The following is a 16790-nucleotide window of genomic DNA, read 5'->3' on the forward strand; positions in this document are numbered from 1 at the left end:
TTACATCACATATTAGCTGTCCCCGCAGGGTTCACAAGAGATATTGGATCAAAGGGTCCATGCAGCTGCGATCTGGGATCTCCGCAGGATACCCTCCATTTTGTATTCTTTTGTCCATTATATGAATACCCACGGGCAGTTTTCTTAAAAACTATCCTAAGAGTGAATAAATTTACCCAGGTAGGGGTAGCACTCTTATACCTGAAACTCTCCTCGGAACCCCTTACCTTGTTTTGCACCGTGAACTTTTTAAGACTAGCTGCAAAATTAAGGAAGTCTAGACGTGAGGGGTAAGCAACTTTGCTTGTTGGGCACTGAGGATTGGGTTCTATGATTAAAGTTCCCTCTTAAAACTGGTATATAGATTCTGCACATAACAGTAGACCTTACCAAGGATGTATGTAAATTATGAATTGTATGGTACAGTGTATTTGGGATGTTTTATGATGTTTTAATATGTTATAGCTTATTTTATAAGGTATTGTCTTAAACTGGCTATGATCATGCATTTTAAATAATTTTACTGTGTTGGTATCTCGTACTTTATAGCTGTTAGCACCCTGCACTTTAAAATCCTATGAATTCGCAGCCTTTTTATAAGTTCTCGTGTAATCCTGTTATTAAGGCCCCGGACAAACCCTGTAGAAATGACTTATTTTAAATATTTTAAGATCATTTGCTCATATTATTGTATTGTGAAATGTGTAAATGTACTGTTCTTTTCTTGGATGTTTCAATATCCGAATAAAGATATTTTGATTGATTGAAGTGCAAAAGTAGTGCTAATCACTTCAAAGAATGGGATTGGTGTATCAACAAGTTATAATGACCTAGTATGAAGCAGGAATTTGTTAGCAACTCGTGCTGTAAAATCTTGTGAATCCGACACACCACTTCCAATTCATTTTTCCAGGAAAGGATTTCCAATTGCTGGTCTTGATCATTTTGATTTTGAAGACGGCTCTTTTTTTATGGAACATCTAGCACACATGATACTGCCATGGTGCTTTTTCAAGACTGTACCAATGAAGTCGCTTCTGGAAAACAAGCTGTGTAAGCTGTAGGCATAAACAAACGAAGCTGCAAACTTATAACCCAACTGCCTTGCCAACATGTGCAAAATCGCTACAAGCCATCAACACGTCCAAGTCTACCAGAAAGTTTGAAAGTGGCTGAGGACATGGATCTTCTTCTACCTGATAATGCGGTCTGCAAAGCTGATTTAACTGAATTTATCGTATTGCTTATTCGGTGTGGACTGAAGGATGAACAAAAGTCAGTTTCTCTGTGGGCTGGAACTCATGCTCTGATCTCCCAGAATACCGTCCCACTAAAGAAGGTTGGGTTTTTACTAGTAATACAATCTCCAGTCACAAACTACACAACTGCATAAACAGCTCACCTTGAAGACCAGCCTATCCTGCCAATTTTCTGCGATGAAGGTGTTTTCTGAGTTGTAGCTGACAATTTTAAGAGCAATCCAGTAGAATGTAATGACCTTTATAAAATGATGGGTGTTTTCCACATGACAAAAGTTGTGTTGCGGTGTGCAGTAAGTTAACTCAGTCATGTGGCATAGAGGCACTTATTGAGGCGGAAATCTTTAGAAGCAAAATTCTCCAGTCAGTATTGAGCAGAACTCATTGTTAGTTTGTTACAAGGGATGCTCATCATATCTAAGGCTATAGAAACATTGTGTTGGGATGCTTTCTGGAACAGGAATGATAAATTAGGTTTTGCATATCTTATCTCAGAAGTGAGCAAGGCACAGGGAGCACTTCATTCAAAAGACATAATGCAAAGCAAAGCAGTGTTCAATACACTCAGATCAAAATGAGAACCTGAACACCAAGTTTGTAGGGTTTGTCAAAAAATTTGAAGAAAAATCAGAACTTTGCAAGTCCGGGGGAAATGTTTTACACATGATAGCTATAGTGGAAAAACTTGGTACATGCCAATTGGGAAGGTGATTGAGTGCTGCACGTGAATACTGTGGAGTCTGTGTTCCGTGATTGCGTTATCAACCTGCGATATGGGTCTTATTTGGAAAGAGTAAAGAAGCTAGAGGTGGAAAAACCATCCCTCCTATAGAAAATGAATCCAAAGACATTTTGTGGTGAAAGACAGAGGAAGAATGGTTCAATGCTGTGGCGCCAGCTATGAAACTGGAACAGACTATCCAGAGATCACAGAAAAGCTCCAAGGGAATTGTTGGTCAGACACGTAAAAGTGAATGTTGTTCAATGACAGCTAGTTTACCATGAAGTCCTTTCTAGTTGGATTGTTTTCAGAGAGATGACAAATTCAAAATTGAAGGACCATTGTGAAACTGTTCCTCACCACAAACATGTGGGAAAGAGGGGAACATTTTATTAAACATGTTGACAGCCTTCTTTGTCATGCAGCAGCAAGGAAACCCCTGCGAAACCACTGTGCCTTGGGACTACACAACTTCATGGCCAAACAGCATGTGGATAACGATTTAAAGACATGTCTACTGAATGTCCTAGAACATGGATCGAAACTATATGCAGAATTGAAGCAGGAGAGATTTGTATTGAACGTGAGAAAAAGCTGTTTGACAATCACTAAAGTGAAACTTCCACACTTTAATTGCTTTAGTACGTTTTCTCCAACCAGCCACTACAAAACAGGTTACAAATAACCAACTTTCGCAAGCACATAGAGAGATGGATGGAGAAAAAGAAAGGGATGCATTTATCAAGGACATTCTGTTGCATGATCTACTTTCAACACACACATTATTTGATGGGGATGCTGCAACCAAACCAATGAAGCACAAACTTGTACAAGAGTTCGAAAAAAAACTTTCACCTGAAGAAATGTATTTGAAAAAGGTGTCCTCATTGAAAACTGCTGGTGTGGACTATATGTCACAATTGCAAATGGTCAAGATTTCATCCATACAAAACTTCGGAGAGGCCGTTCTACAGATATGAAAGTCAGTGTGCACCTTGCAAGAATGCACATTCTCTTTGACAGTTCTCTTGAACTATTTGTCAAAAAATGTGAGAGAATCAGCAAATGTCTACAAGTGGAACAATTGACCTTGCCTGCATAAAACATTTGACACCTATACATGTGTAACTTGATAAATTTTGTTCAACATCGAACAAGATGAACTTTGAGATGTTAACTCCTCAAACATTGCTGATGCTTCAGTGAACACTAAATTTCCAATTATTGCACCTGGAATGATTGTCAGTGGGTGGTTGGTGCCTGCCGAAAGATATTCAAAGGGTACAGGCCATATTGTTGTAGAACTTAACAGCAAATTGGAGGAAGCTGACCTTCGTGTTGTGCCACATGTTGAGTGGGCTGTTCAAAATGGTTCCTACTGAGTCATTGTACTGTCAAATGACACAGATGTTGTTATTGTGCTACTTAGATTTGTTTCAATGTTTCTAAGTCAAGGATTGTCAGAGTTATGGATATGTTATGGAACAGGCGAGAAAAAAAACGTCATCCTACTTCATAATCTGTGCAAGAAACTTAACCTATAGATGTCCAGTGTTCTTATCAAGGCACATGATCTTACGGGTAATGACACTGAGCAAAATTAGAACAAAGCTTGGAGCTTTAACTGCCGAACCTGTGAAGTTTCTGAAAAGATTTGCTGAAACAGAATAAGAATGTGATTTTAAAGACATAGAAAAATACCATGTATGTCTTGGGAAAATTAGCTCTGACTGTCACACATTAGACTATCTTCAGTACAGTGAGTTCAAGAGATCAGTCCCGCTAAGTGACCTTCCACAGATGTCATATTCTGTGCATGGACACATTAAAAGAGCGTTCCACTTGATCAGACGATGTATAAATGTTTTGGATCATGCATATGTAGAGGTCTGAATTTGGTTGGGGAAGATATTGATGGGGTGCTAAAACCTACGAAATCTCTAAAGTATCTACCCACAGAACTTGCATGTACAAGTACCTGAAAAACCTGTGCTACAAAAAATGTCCCTGTTGATATGCTCTTCTCAAATGTTCAACATTCTGCAAATGCACCACGAGTGATTGCCAAAACAAATAAAGTGAACTATGGAAATGTGTCTCAAACAAGAGTGATAAAGAGGTGTCAGATGATGCAAGGAGGGGTAGAGTAGGAGATAGTCTAGAACGTGTTGTTTTGGGGATCATAGTAGTGGTATGGGATTTAGGATAAATGAGTTGATGTAGAGGATATATTGATAGATGTATAGGATGAGAGATAGGGTAGTGCATTGGAAAGAGTAGTAGAAAGTAGTTAGAGATGAGTCAAAGTTGGGCTAGAAGATATATTGAGAGAAGTATAGGCTGAGAGATAGGGTAGTGCATTGGAAATGCCAAATTAGAAGAAAGTGATAAATATATAGATCCATAAGTACATTGAAAGGGGGGCCGGAGCAGGACAGGGAGGGAGGCACCCCTCGCCATGTGATGGCGTATATTACGCTACAGCAGAGGCTGGTTGTTGGGAGACTTATCCCTGGAGGAGCAGACGTTCCGGCATTGCTGGAATCGATCGCAGCGTCGGGCGGGAGTGCGACGCCCGTATGCGCCGGAGATTCCGCTGGGAATGGTGATGGCGCTCCCGCACGGTGGAGACTGATCGGGATTGCAGGTGTGGGAGGAGGCGGCCCTCCAAATGTTGGGCGACTTATACGAAGAGGGGGCGCTGATCCCTTATCAAACTCTGCAGGAGCGGTTCGATCTTCCGAGGGGAGATTTCCTGCTGCACGCGGCGGTGACGGGAGCGATGCAGGCGCACTGGGGAGAGGGGCTCCTGGAGCCTACTACATCCGCGGCTTGCCAGTATACCATGATGTCTGCCGGCACTTATAAAGCGGTGACTTGTCTGTACTCCAGAATGTTGCGCGAAACCTTGCAGCCGCTGGCGGCGCTGAAGGCAAAATGGGAGCTGGATATACAAACTGAGATCCCTGACACCACGTGGGCGGGTATAGTGCGGAGGGCCAGGAAAAGTACTAGGAACGCACGCTTCCAGCTGATACACTTTTATATCCTCCACAGGGCCTACCTCACACCCGGTAAACTTGGGAAGTATTTCGGGGTGGTAGATGCAGCGTGCCCTAGATGCGGTGTTGTAGGAGCGGAGCTCGGACATATGCTATGGGACTGCCCTCACCTGCGCGAATACTGGAGGGAAGTGGGCGAAACACTGGCTGAAGTGACGGACAGGGACTTACAATACACCAAGGCGGTTTGTGTCCTGCACTGGTTTCCTCATACACCCAAGAACAAGACCACAAGTAAATTTATTGATATGGGCCTCCTCTTGGCAAAGAGAGAGGTGACGAGACTCTGGAAGTCGAAGGCGGGCCCCACACATGGGAGGTGGATTAAGGAACTACAGAAATGGGCGGCGAGCGAAAGCACGCTTAGATACCAACTAGCGATTTGTAGGGCTGACGATAGGGCACTGGCGGCGGCCACAGCATGGGAGGGGTTGGTGCAGGCCCTGCGCAGCAGCGTGGCGGAGGAGGATGAGGCGCCCTCTGAGCCTGATGTTGCTCCCCGGAGCATTCCAACCACACAAACACAGTAAATGGTTATTTACCTCTGAGATGTACCCCAGACTATACATTAAGGCCGGGAACAGTCAGTCGTAGGCGTGGGCACTGGCGGGTGGAGAAGGAGGAGGCTGGGGGATAGGGACTGGGGAGGGGAAGGGATGGGGTGGGGGAGAAGGGGGGAGGAAACTTCAAAGCGGAACGCAGACACCCTACTATGTTCGCGGCAAATGCACAGAATGAAATATGGTTCAGTACAATGATAAACTTGCCACCGCTGCCCGGCCTCTGGGATGTGGGCTCACAAGCTGTGTACGACTGCCTAAATGGCCACGTAAGATATGGCACTGGCAATAGCGGTGCAGGAATATTATGAATGTACGCTGCTTCCGAATCCAAATAACTGACTAACCTATCCACCACTTACAATGTACTTGCATGTTTCAGTATACTCATTAAACACTAATCCTCTATGGGTCCCGGAGTAGCGTGCTACTTGCCGAAAAAAGCGCTTTGACGCCTCGTCAGGGATAGTAAGCGCTGTACAAATGCAATTACGATACAATAAACATTATTTCATATTCAGATCATAAACATTGTTTGGTGTATACATAAAAGGATTAAAAACCATTATCATTTGTTTCATATCTGTATATGTTCTTCCTCTGTTACAGCCGCCATTTTGGAAAATGGCGGAAGGGTTGCTCAGAGGACTTATTTTCTGTCTTTAAGACTACTTGCCCCCCAAAACCTGTTTTGACACCAAAATGAATTATATAGGTGTCATGATTACTGAAATATTGTATCATAAAAGCAACACATATGCCATTTTAAAAAATGTTGTCCCAAAAAATGTCTCCCTGGTCAGCAATGTGTACCCAAGCTAACTTACTTCTAAAATGATCCAAAAACACAAATCAAAAATGAAAATCTCTGGACAACAATTTTGTCATGTACGTACATCAGTGGGTTGGGATTCTCTGCTGAATGTGGGTCGGAGAAGGTTTATATAATAAAAGCACTGTTCCAGTCGCACTGTCAGAGGTGCAGTGCTGATGTGAATGTTTGTCTTGCAGCTCAGAGCTGTCTCCAACCGGATACCAAAATAAAGGACATTGTGCTCAGTGTTCGTCAGACTTGGACAGAGTGTACGAACGACATGATAAAAAGCTTACTAAGAAATATGCTCCAAGCAGAATACTTTCTAAGTATGTTATCATGTAAGTTTAAGACCTGTAAAACTTATCAGTCTAAAAAAAAATCTCAATTTTAAAAGTGTGGTTTAAAAGGAACCTGGGCCCTGTTGAACCTTACAACTGACTCAAATTGACAAAACTAAAATATCAGTTGGATTTAAAAGGAAGTGACCCGTCTCCATTCTGGTTAATTCAAATCGAAATATCTTACACAAAAATAGGTTTGTGTTTGAGAAATGTTGCAGAGTGATTTAAAACCAAAAAGATAGACTCCTTTTGGCAATGCAAAGACGGCTCTTTACTGACTATCGCATCAGTGAGAAAGACCCTCCTTACTTACACAGACACTCACTCACTCACTCACTCACTCACTCACTCACTCACTCACTCACTCACTCACTCACTCACTCACTCACTCACTCACTCACTCACTCACTCACTCACTCACATCACTCACTCACATCACTCACACACTCACACTCACACTCACACTCACACTCACACTCTCTCACTCACACTCTCTCACTCACACTCTCTCACTCACACTCTCTCACTCACACTCTCTCACTCACACTCTCTCACTCACACTCTCTCACTCACACTCTCTCACATCACACTCTCTCACATCACACTCTCTCACACTCTGCTGGTCTCGCCCAAATTGCTGCTTCACGGGCAGTTCTTTTTATGCACATCTTTCACAAAACACTATTACAAACTGTAAATAATAATTGAATTGCAGGTTATAGATTGAAGATGGAAAAACACTTAAAGACCTGTGACCCCAAACTATGACCCAATACTCTACACATTCTTTATTGCACCTCCAACAATGCTTAATTAAGCATTCTTCTACTAGTGAATGCATGTGTATTTCACAGTAAATGTGATTTTAAATGGAGTGTGCGCTTTCATCATTGTGCACCTAAGACCTCCGTGTGTTCTAAGCTAATTTAATTTTCCTGCACTCATTGTCTAAACAGGTTACAATCTGTTTGGAAGCACGGAGTGCTTACTGGTGATCTTGTGTGCTAAACCCATACAAATATTTTCATCCTTGCTAAACAGGAGTTGGACTTCAACTGAAACCTTTTCAAGTTACCTATCCCATTGTGTACACAAGTGAACTTTTTACCTTCCTCTTGTCAGCGCAAGCCTTGGGCCTGGAGTGGTTTTAAACCACATACAGCTGTGTGTTTTCTACACATGTTTGTTGTTGTGCTATGTTGTTTTGTATTACATTTTCTATGTGCTTTATTCTTTCTGTTGTATGTTCATATTTTACATTTCCTACAACACGAATCCTGGCGCTCAGCAGATGGGGAGGGGGGTACCTGGTGTGTGTGAAATTTGTGAAACTGTAAGTGTGCATATCTGTGTGCTCATTCTCTGGATCAGTAGAAGTGGTTTTCAATGTTTCCACTTAATGTATAAGCCCATGAATATTACATTGTCAGTACCTACTTGCAGTGCTTGAGGAATGTTTAAAATATTGCTTTCCATTTACCATCTATGCATGTAGGATCTGTTACAACTTCCTCCTATCAATCAGAACCACTTCAGCGCTTCTTCGGTTTAGATAAGATTTGAAGAATTGCCTCTTTAAAGAACAATACATCACAGTGCTTTAACCATTCACATCCTAACATCCTGTCCTTTCACTCATTGACCTTATGCTTGACATGCACCATGTACAGCGCTCCGCTGCCTTTCGACTAGGTTCGTGCATTAGAAATACCATATGCGTTTATACATACAGTTGTTTTTTTTTAATGGCCCATCTGCGTTTCATAAATATCAGGATAACCTGATGGGAGACCACTCAACGTACTTGCAGAGACTCATAAAATGAGTGGACCTTTCAAGGTATATAAAGCTTAAAAGATTTACGGTTGACATAATACAAAAGTGCTGCTGCCATCAACAGAAAAGGCCACCTGGGTGGTCTGGGTCCTAGAAGGGAAAATTAAGACTGAAGCAGCAGTATGTTCCTAAAAACAAAGGACACATCTGTTATGCAAATTGTATGAAATATCTTCCTTATCTGTGGAGGTCAGCTAGCTACGATTTGTTTGCTGCCAAAATAGCACAGCTGTCTGTTCATGAAAGGTGTGTTTCTTGTTGAGAAAGGGCAAGTAAGATGGCTTTTGGAATGTGTTCATACTATTGACTACTTAGGAGCTTGATTTAAAAATTGTTTTATTGATTTTATAGCAAGGAACACTAACTTTGTGACTGTTAGAACGATGTCTGCTAAACAACAATTCACAATAAACCATGCATTTTTCTGGCTGATTTGCGAGTACAACTTGCACTGTCTTTCTCTCTCATTAAGGCTAACCCCTGAACCAAGGCCAATTGGAAGACGAATCAGTTATTCCCTGATTAGTGTGTTTTGGAGAGATGGAATGTTTTTTTATTTTTTATTATAAATAAACAATTTATTCTGCTTTTTTAAATGAACAAATCGCAGTCAGTCCATGATGCATACCGTGCAGTGACAAGTAAGATGAGCAGTTAGCTCATCAACATGATGAACTCCGCACTTTCAGGAAAAAAGAAACCTGGCAATTGTTGCTTTCTCATTCTACTCCAGTGTCGACACCCCAAGCCATTTACCCCAGACTCTTACATGTTTAGCCAGACAACCCCAGGCTTCATTCACAGGCTTTACCTTTGTGCACCTCTCCACCCACCACCTCCATAATGCCAGCGATGGTACCACAGGAGCCTTCCAATGTGCAATACATCTTTTAGCCCATCAAGGCTGTCTACCCTAGACCCCCAACACGATTATCTGCTCCCAAGAGGATCAGCAAAGGGGAGAGTTTCAGCGTCCGGCCCAGTCCTGCTGATAATTCAGCCACCACGTTTCCCAAGAATGGGTTAGAACAGGACCACACCATGTGAAAGAAGTCTGCAGGCTTATGGGAACAACATAGCAGGTAGGGTCAGTTGCAAGGCCAGTACGAAAGAGCCTGACAGGAGTGAGGTGGGGAGTGTGCAAGTAATAAGTTTGCCCCAAACAGAGCGTAAACAAGATAGAATGATTTATTGCTAACATTATCTCCGTAACGTATCGGGAAAACCTTCATCAATCAATCTTTTTCTCCTTTACTCGCTAAGTTAATGGGCGAAACCCAACCGATTTAAAAAAATAAATAAATAAAGATTAACTTACTTTTGATGTTTATTTGCAATATCTGTCACACTACAGTACTGTGGTAGTCTATAATGGCCAACATATACTCTACAGCATCTGATGTAGACCATTTCGGGTAGTTCAAGTTTAGTAGTTGAACATTGTGTACTGGATAATTTATTATAATCGAATAAAAGGCCAGGCTCTTGAGAAGCCAGTATTTTAGAACATGGCAAATACCAGGAGGTCCACACGGCAAATCTGTCAATACAACAGACTGCGGTTATCAAAGTGTAATGACTGAACCTGCAGGAGTTCTGTTTCTGAAATCTCACATTGTGGAAATACAAGAAAAGAAGGCTGCAGTGCATGTTGAGTGGAAAGATGGCCCCTTATGTGGCAAGTCCAGCACATATCCTTATTGACCGGAGACTGGCAGACTGTTGCAAAAAGATGAATTTGACTAATGATTCTCTGTGACTCTGAAGTTCATCTTCATTACATGCTGGGAGTCTTGCGAGTTCTTTTTCTCAATCGTGTCCTCCCTTAAATGTGTTAAGACCGAAGATGTTATGGTATGTAAAATTATATTATCCACCAAGAGAACTGTAAATTGAGCTGTCTAGGAAATTGAAATTGAATGCTGCTCTGACACCTCCGATTCTTCTTTGGTGATAGAGCTGCTAAAGCTCTAAATCTGGATTCTAGAACACTCTCTCGGGCAAAATATGTTGATAGTCATTTAGCTATTACAGAGTGCGCACAACTTAAAAAAATAAACAATCATCCTTAATTACTGGTACCATTTGTAACATGTTCATTTGAATGCAGTGCCAACCCTGAACATGTTTTGTTACAAGTAGGTCATTATGGTTGGTTATAAAATTGGTCTGTTTCTTGGTGATCCTGCTCAATCTCTGCAAAATATCTGTCACTGAGTGAGGAGCTGTTTGCAAGCTTAACTCTCTAATACCTGGATGTTATTAATCCCCTCTTACCCGATAACTGTTTGTATTGTGGAATTTGTTTTGAAGGATCTTTTTGTATTCTTTCTAATGGATTGTTTTGTTTGTTGTAGTTTGAAAAGGTGCCCAGTCGGGATGCTTCAGATGCTCTTCTTTATCCTGCAGGAAATCTGCAAACCATCGAAAAGAAGCCGTCTGCAGTTGAAAGTAACAATATCCAGGAAAGGGTCCACACTTCATCTGCCCAGCCAGAGCCATTGAATAAACAAAGTATTCCAGCTAGTAATGACTCAACAACCAGTAATCTGAAAGAGAAAATAATTGGACTGCTTCAAAAGTACAGCAGCGGCTTGTGGCTAGATGCTCTCCCGAAAATCTTTGAGGAGACATACAAAGAAAAGTTTCCAGAAATTGTCTTGCAGAACCTTGATTTGTTGTCTGACTCATGCACTGTGGACTATGTATGTCTCAACCCCAGGAAGGCAATTATTTATATCAAGACAAAAACGAACAGCAATGTCCAGACGCAAAATGAAGATCCAGGGTTGCTAGTTGGAAAAGAACATTCCATGGAATGTGAATTAGAGTCTGAGAAAAACGAGCCAGTCCTGGACCCACCCCAGTTAGTCATTCCTAACGAGGCATCTCCATCTGTGTTGGTGGTAGAACTAAGTAATACAAATGAGGTTGTCATCAGGTAAGTTGATTCAATTACTTGATGTCTTAATGTAGAATAGTGTTCCCTGTTTCAAGTAAATGTCCATCAGACCATATGCAAGTATAGTTTGGGACTGTTGCAAATATTTTTTCAATTCCTGAAGGACAAAGCGTCTGGGCTAAATCAAAGGGGTAAAAACCTGTTTTACAAAATGTATCCATTTTTGCTCACAACCTCAATGCTGATTAGATCGGAAATCCATAGCCAAATTGGTGAATCATGCACTGTAGTGTATAGCAGAAAAAATGTTTCTTTAAAGAAAGTGAAGTATATTTCATTTAGTAATAATGGCTTATCTGTGCTTTACTTAGAAAGAAATGAGACAGCCTCATTTCCTACATTACCTATACCCAGAAGAATTGACTTTCTGGAGTTGAACTTGCTCCCCAAACTAACAGTTTTTTGGCATCCTATAAAGATGTCATAAAGTAAAAGAAAGCTATTGCCATACCTTTTCAGTAGTTTATGTGGGACCAAGAAAGAAAGCGTGTTATCACAACTCAGTTTCCTTAACTTTTTTACTAGTGATGCCTTCTAAATCATTCTTGCAGCAATTAATAGGATGGGTGATACAGCCAGTGATTTTGTACACCTTGTGGTCAAACCACTGTCCGACATATCTTTAACACATTGAATACTGCTAGATTTCCATTCTGTTACAAATGGGAAACGGTGTGTTATATAATACATTGTTAAGAAACGAAGTACTGAGAATAAGAATTGGACTCAACCCTTATAAGATAAGTGCTATTGCAAAAGCAAAAATAATTGGTACAGGAGGGAACTGTGTTTGTGGGTTGAATACTGTAACGCCCTGAACGTCTCAGGATCGTTTAACAGACACGACAATGAGGACGCAACCACTTGTGAAGGGTTAGTTCTTTTAATGAAGGCAAATAAAATACAAAGAACAAACAAAAGTTATAGTCACTGGAATCCTCCAGGCTAAGTACGTTACCAGCCCACAGCACGGATGGTCCTAACCGTCCTCTGCATATACGCCGATCCCGGCGTATGCCAACAGAGGGCAGAAATGAAATGGCCGACAATGCCAATCGGTAGGCTGTGAGGGGCACGAAGAGTGTTGGGGAGAATCGAGGAGTCAGGGAAACACCCAGCCGGGGTCTCTACCTGAAGGGAGCAGCCGCTCAACCTCTTCCTCAGACTGCACCGGGACGCGGAGTCACCTCCTGGTGATGCGTCACCGATACCCCAATCAAAAGCAAGAAGACTGAACCGAGAATTCCTACTTGGAATGGAACACACTGTTCTTTCGAAACCTCATGTTTCTTGTGGATATCCAGACGTAGTCTCCAGTGCGGTACAGTGGCCCGGGCCTTCTCTTCCTATCTGCCGCAGCCTTGTATCTTCTCTTGGCCTCTATTAGGACAGCCCTTGAGCGCATCAACGTGTCTTTTATGTGTGCCACCCTGTCCGCTGTGGCGGGAATCCTGTCCTCTCTGAACGGATGTAGAAATGGCAAGAACCTGGGATGTTGGCCATAGTTGCTATAGAACGGAGATGACTGTGTGGAGCTGTGAGTGGCGTTGTTATAGGCTATCTCTGCAACCCATAGCAAGTCGACCCATTCTTCCCTGCCCTGGTCCACAAAACATCGCAGATACTGTTTGAGCGTTTGGTTCAGGCGCTCGGTTTGGCCGTCCGTTTGAGGGTGGTAGCTGGTGGACAGGGCGGTCTTAACATGCAGCGCAGTGCACCAAGTCTTCCAGAATTGCGCAGTAAACTGCGACCCCCGGTCCGACACGATCACCCCAGGTAATCCATGCAGTCGTACCACATTCTTTAGGAGTAGTGACGCCAATTCCCCGGCCGTAGGGACTCTCTTGCAGGGGATGAAGTGCCCCATTTTCGTCAAGTAATCCACCACCACCAGTATTGCCGTCATCCCCTGGTCTACCGGTAGGCCCACCACGAAGTCCAGTGATATGCTATCCCATGGTCTATCCGGGGTCGGAAGTGGATGTAAGAGCCCTTGGGTTCGGCCATGGTCGGCCTTCATGGTAGCACACGTAGGACACTCCTGTCCCCACCTCCTGACATCCACTCTCATGGTTGGCCACCAGAAATGCCGTCCCATGCTAGCCACCGTTTTTTCAAAGCCCAAATGACCTGCGCATGGAGAGTCATGGCACCAGATGAATGCTTGTTTCCTTAGCCTAGGCGTGGGTATCAATAGGCACCTGCCCTTCAGGGGTATCCCGTCCTTCAGCTGCCATTCTCTGTGACTGAGGAGCCACCTCCGCCATGCGAATGACCTGATCCCTCTCTTTATTCCCCTCAGGAAAGTATCCGGTTGGATAACCCCCAATACCATCCTCGGGGAAATGATGGAACGCTCGGTTGCAGGCAATGGTTCCTTAACTGCAGATTGACGGGACAGGGCGTCCGCCTTCCGGTTTTCCGTCCCCGGCCGATATGTGATGCGGAAGTTGAACCCCGCAAAGAAGATCATCCACCGCAGCTGCCTGGGAGAAAGGTGTCTAGTGGCCGTCATGAACTGTAGGTTTCGATGGTCCGTGTACACCGATACCACATGTCTTGCCCCCATCAACCAATGCCTCCATTCGGTGAAGGCGTCCTTGATTGCGAGAAGCTCCTTCTCCGCAATATGGTAGTTGCGTTCGGCGTCGTTGAGTTTGCGGGACATGTACGCAACGGGATGAAGCACCCCTGTGTCGTGGTTGCGTTGGGACAAGATAGCCCCCAGCGCCACATCCGACGCGTCCGCTTCCACCACGTAGGGGAGATCCGGATCGGGGTGAGCCAACACCGGCGCCTTACCAAAGGCGCTTTTCAGGGCCTCAAAGGCTTTGTTCGCTTCAGGGGACCAGACAAACTCCTTGGACTTCCTCAGTAGCTGTGTGATTGGGGCCACCACTCCTGAAAATCCATCTATAAACCGCCTGTAAAAGTTGGCGAAGCCAATGAAACTTTGGACGTCCTTCACGCTTTGGGGCACCGGCCATTCTTTCACCGCCTTGATCTTTCGTTCTGCCATCTCCTGTCCCTCTGGACTCAGCATCACTCCGAGGAATTCCACGGATGTGACGTGGAAGTCACACTTGCTGAGTTTACAAAACAGCATGTTTTCCCTCAGCTTTTGGAGCACAGCTTTGACGTGGTGTACGTGCTCCTCCACACTGGACGAATAGATGAGGATGTCGTCGATATATACGACCACGTAGATATCCAACTCCTCTCTGAATACCTCATTCAAAAAGTACTGAAAGGCTGCCGGGGCGTTGCACAGACCGAACGGCATGACGAGGTACTCAAAAAGGCCGAACCTGGTCTTAAAGGCGGTCTTCCACTCGTCTCCGTCCCTCATGCGCACCAGATGGTATGCCCCTTTCAAATCCAACTTGGTGTAGATACGAGCTTTCTTGACCTGTTCCAGAAGTACACTGATGAGAGGCAAGGGGTACCGATTTTTTTATGGTTATCGCATTCAATGCCCTAAAGTCCACACAGGCTTTCAGCTCCCCATTAGCCTTCGGGATGAAGAAGAGTGGCGAGGCGGCCGGAGACTTGGACGGGCGGATGAATCCTAGCTTGAGGAGTTTATCCAGGTACCCCCGGAGATGCACGTTTTCAGGCTCCGTCAGGGCATACAGCCTGCCGCTGGGAACGCTGGCCCCTGGCACCAGGTCGATCTGGCAGTCAAACTGTCTATGTGGTGGTAGCACTTCCGCCTTCACCTCATCAAATACATCCTCAAAACTGTGATAAGCCTGGGGGAGAGCCACATCTTTTTCTGCCGCTGTAGCCACCGTCTGACTCCCGCTCTCATCTGCGTCAAGGGATTCCGTTCTTATTCCACAATGCAGGATGCAATACGGTGACGTCATTTCGATGCGATGTGTTGGCCAATCCACAAAGGGGTTGTGTTTCTGTAGCCACGGCAATCCCAATATGACGCCATATTGGGGCGCTCGGATGATGTTAAAATCGATTTGTTCCAAATGGTTCCTCCCATATCTCATCGGAAGGACCCCCGTGTGCTGTCCGATGGGCCCCGTCACCAATCGCCTTCCGTCTACCGCATAGAAGTCTTCGGGTACTGCTTTGGGAAGAAGCACTAGCCCTAGCCTGCATGCCTCGTTGTGGTCCATAAACATGCCAGTGGCCCCTGAATCCACCATGGCCACAACGGGTATCCACTGGTCATGCACTCCCACGTGCACCGTGATAAACAGGTGTCGTTGTCCCTTAGTGACCGAGTTGGAAAGTGAAGGGATGGATGAGTGACTCCGAGATGCCCCTTCTCTGGTCTTGGAGTCCTCTAGTTTTCCGCCGGTATGTCCACCACGGCTGTTACCGACCGGTTGGCCCGATAACGTGACGTCTTCGGTTTGGCAGGGCATTCACGTACGTAGTGGCCTTTTTTGCCACAATATAGGCACAATCCTTGTTTACGGCGTGACTCTTTCTCCGTGGCTGTGAGGCTCGCTCGTATTGCGCTGATGTCCATGGGTTCTCCCTTGGATGCGGTGGAAGTTTCAGGACTTCCCACCGTCATATAGGATGGAAGGGATTTTCCTTTTCTCCCATGATCCCCCTTTCTTTCACTTAGCCTATGTTCCAGCCGTAATACCAGGTTGATAAGGCCCTCACATGTCTTGGGTTGAGGGTCAATATGAGCCACGGCGTCCTTGAGCTCATCGCACAGCCCTTGATGGAAGAGCGCCGTCTGTTTAGCAACAGGCCACTTGGTTTCCGCAACCAGCCTTCGGAACGCGTTGAGATACTGCACCAGGTCGTTGGATCCCTGTCTCAACTCAAGCATTTCACGGTCCGCCGTGTACGAGTCAGCCCTTCTGTTGAATACCTTCAGGAATTCCTCGCGAAAAGCACCCCAATCACATAAGAGGGGGTCGTCCCTGCTCACCAGAAGTACGGCCCATTGTGCCGCGTTTCCAGCCAAATAGGATATATGGAAAGCCACACGAGCCTGACTCGTGGGGAACGCCTTTGGTTTGCACGATAAATGTAGCGCCACTTGTGTGAGGAATACCTGCACTGTGTTAGGATCCCCACTGTACCTGTCTGGTGTTGCCAAGGGGATGGCTACCGGCATTTCCACTACTACCGCAGGGGTCTGGTTCGTGAGGGAGGTGCTGGGCGTGAGCGGGTCCAATTGGATAGCATCCAGTCTGGCTTTTACATCGGCTGTTTCTTGCCTAGAGGCAGCCACTTCAACTTGCATGGCCG

At 44.5% G+C, this 16790-nt stretch overlaps 1 protein-coding gene across 1 annotated transcript in view; it reads left to right on the plus strand.

Moving 5' to 3' along the window:
- Positions 1 to 16790, plus strand: part of TDRD7 (tudor domain containing 7) — a 991711-nt gene that overhangs the window by 321366 nt on the left and 653555 nt on the right. The window contains exon 7 of the mRNA XM_085636595.1: positions 10954 to 11537. Coding sequence (XP_085492721.1) covers positions 10954 to 11537 — 584 coding nt within the window. The remainder of the gene's footprint in view (positions 1 to 10953; positions 11538 to 16790) is intronic.

This window comes from Triturus cristatus, chromosome 2_1 (assembly GCF_964204655.1).
Source record: "Triturus cristatus chromosome 2_1, aTriCri1.1, whole genome shotgun sequence".
Lineage (NCBI taxonomy): Eukaryota > Metazoa > Chordata > Amphibia > Caudata > Salamandridae > Triturus > Triturus cristatus.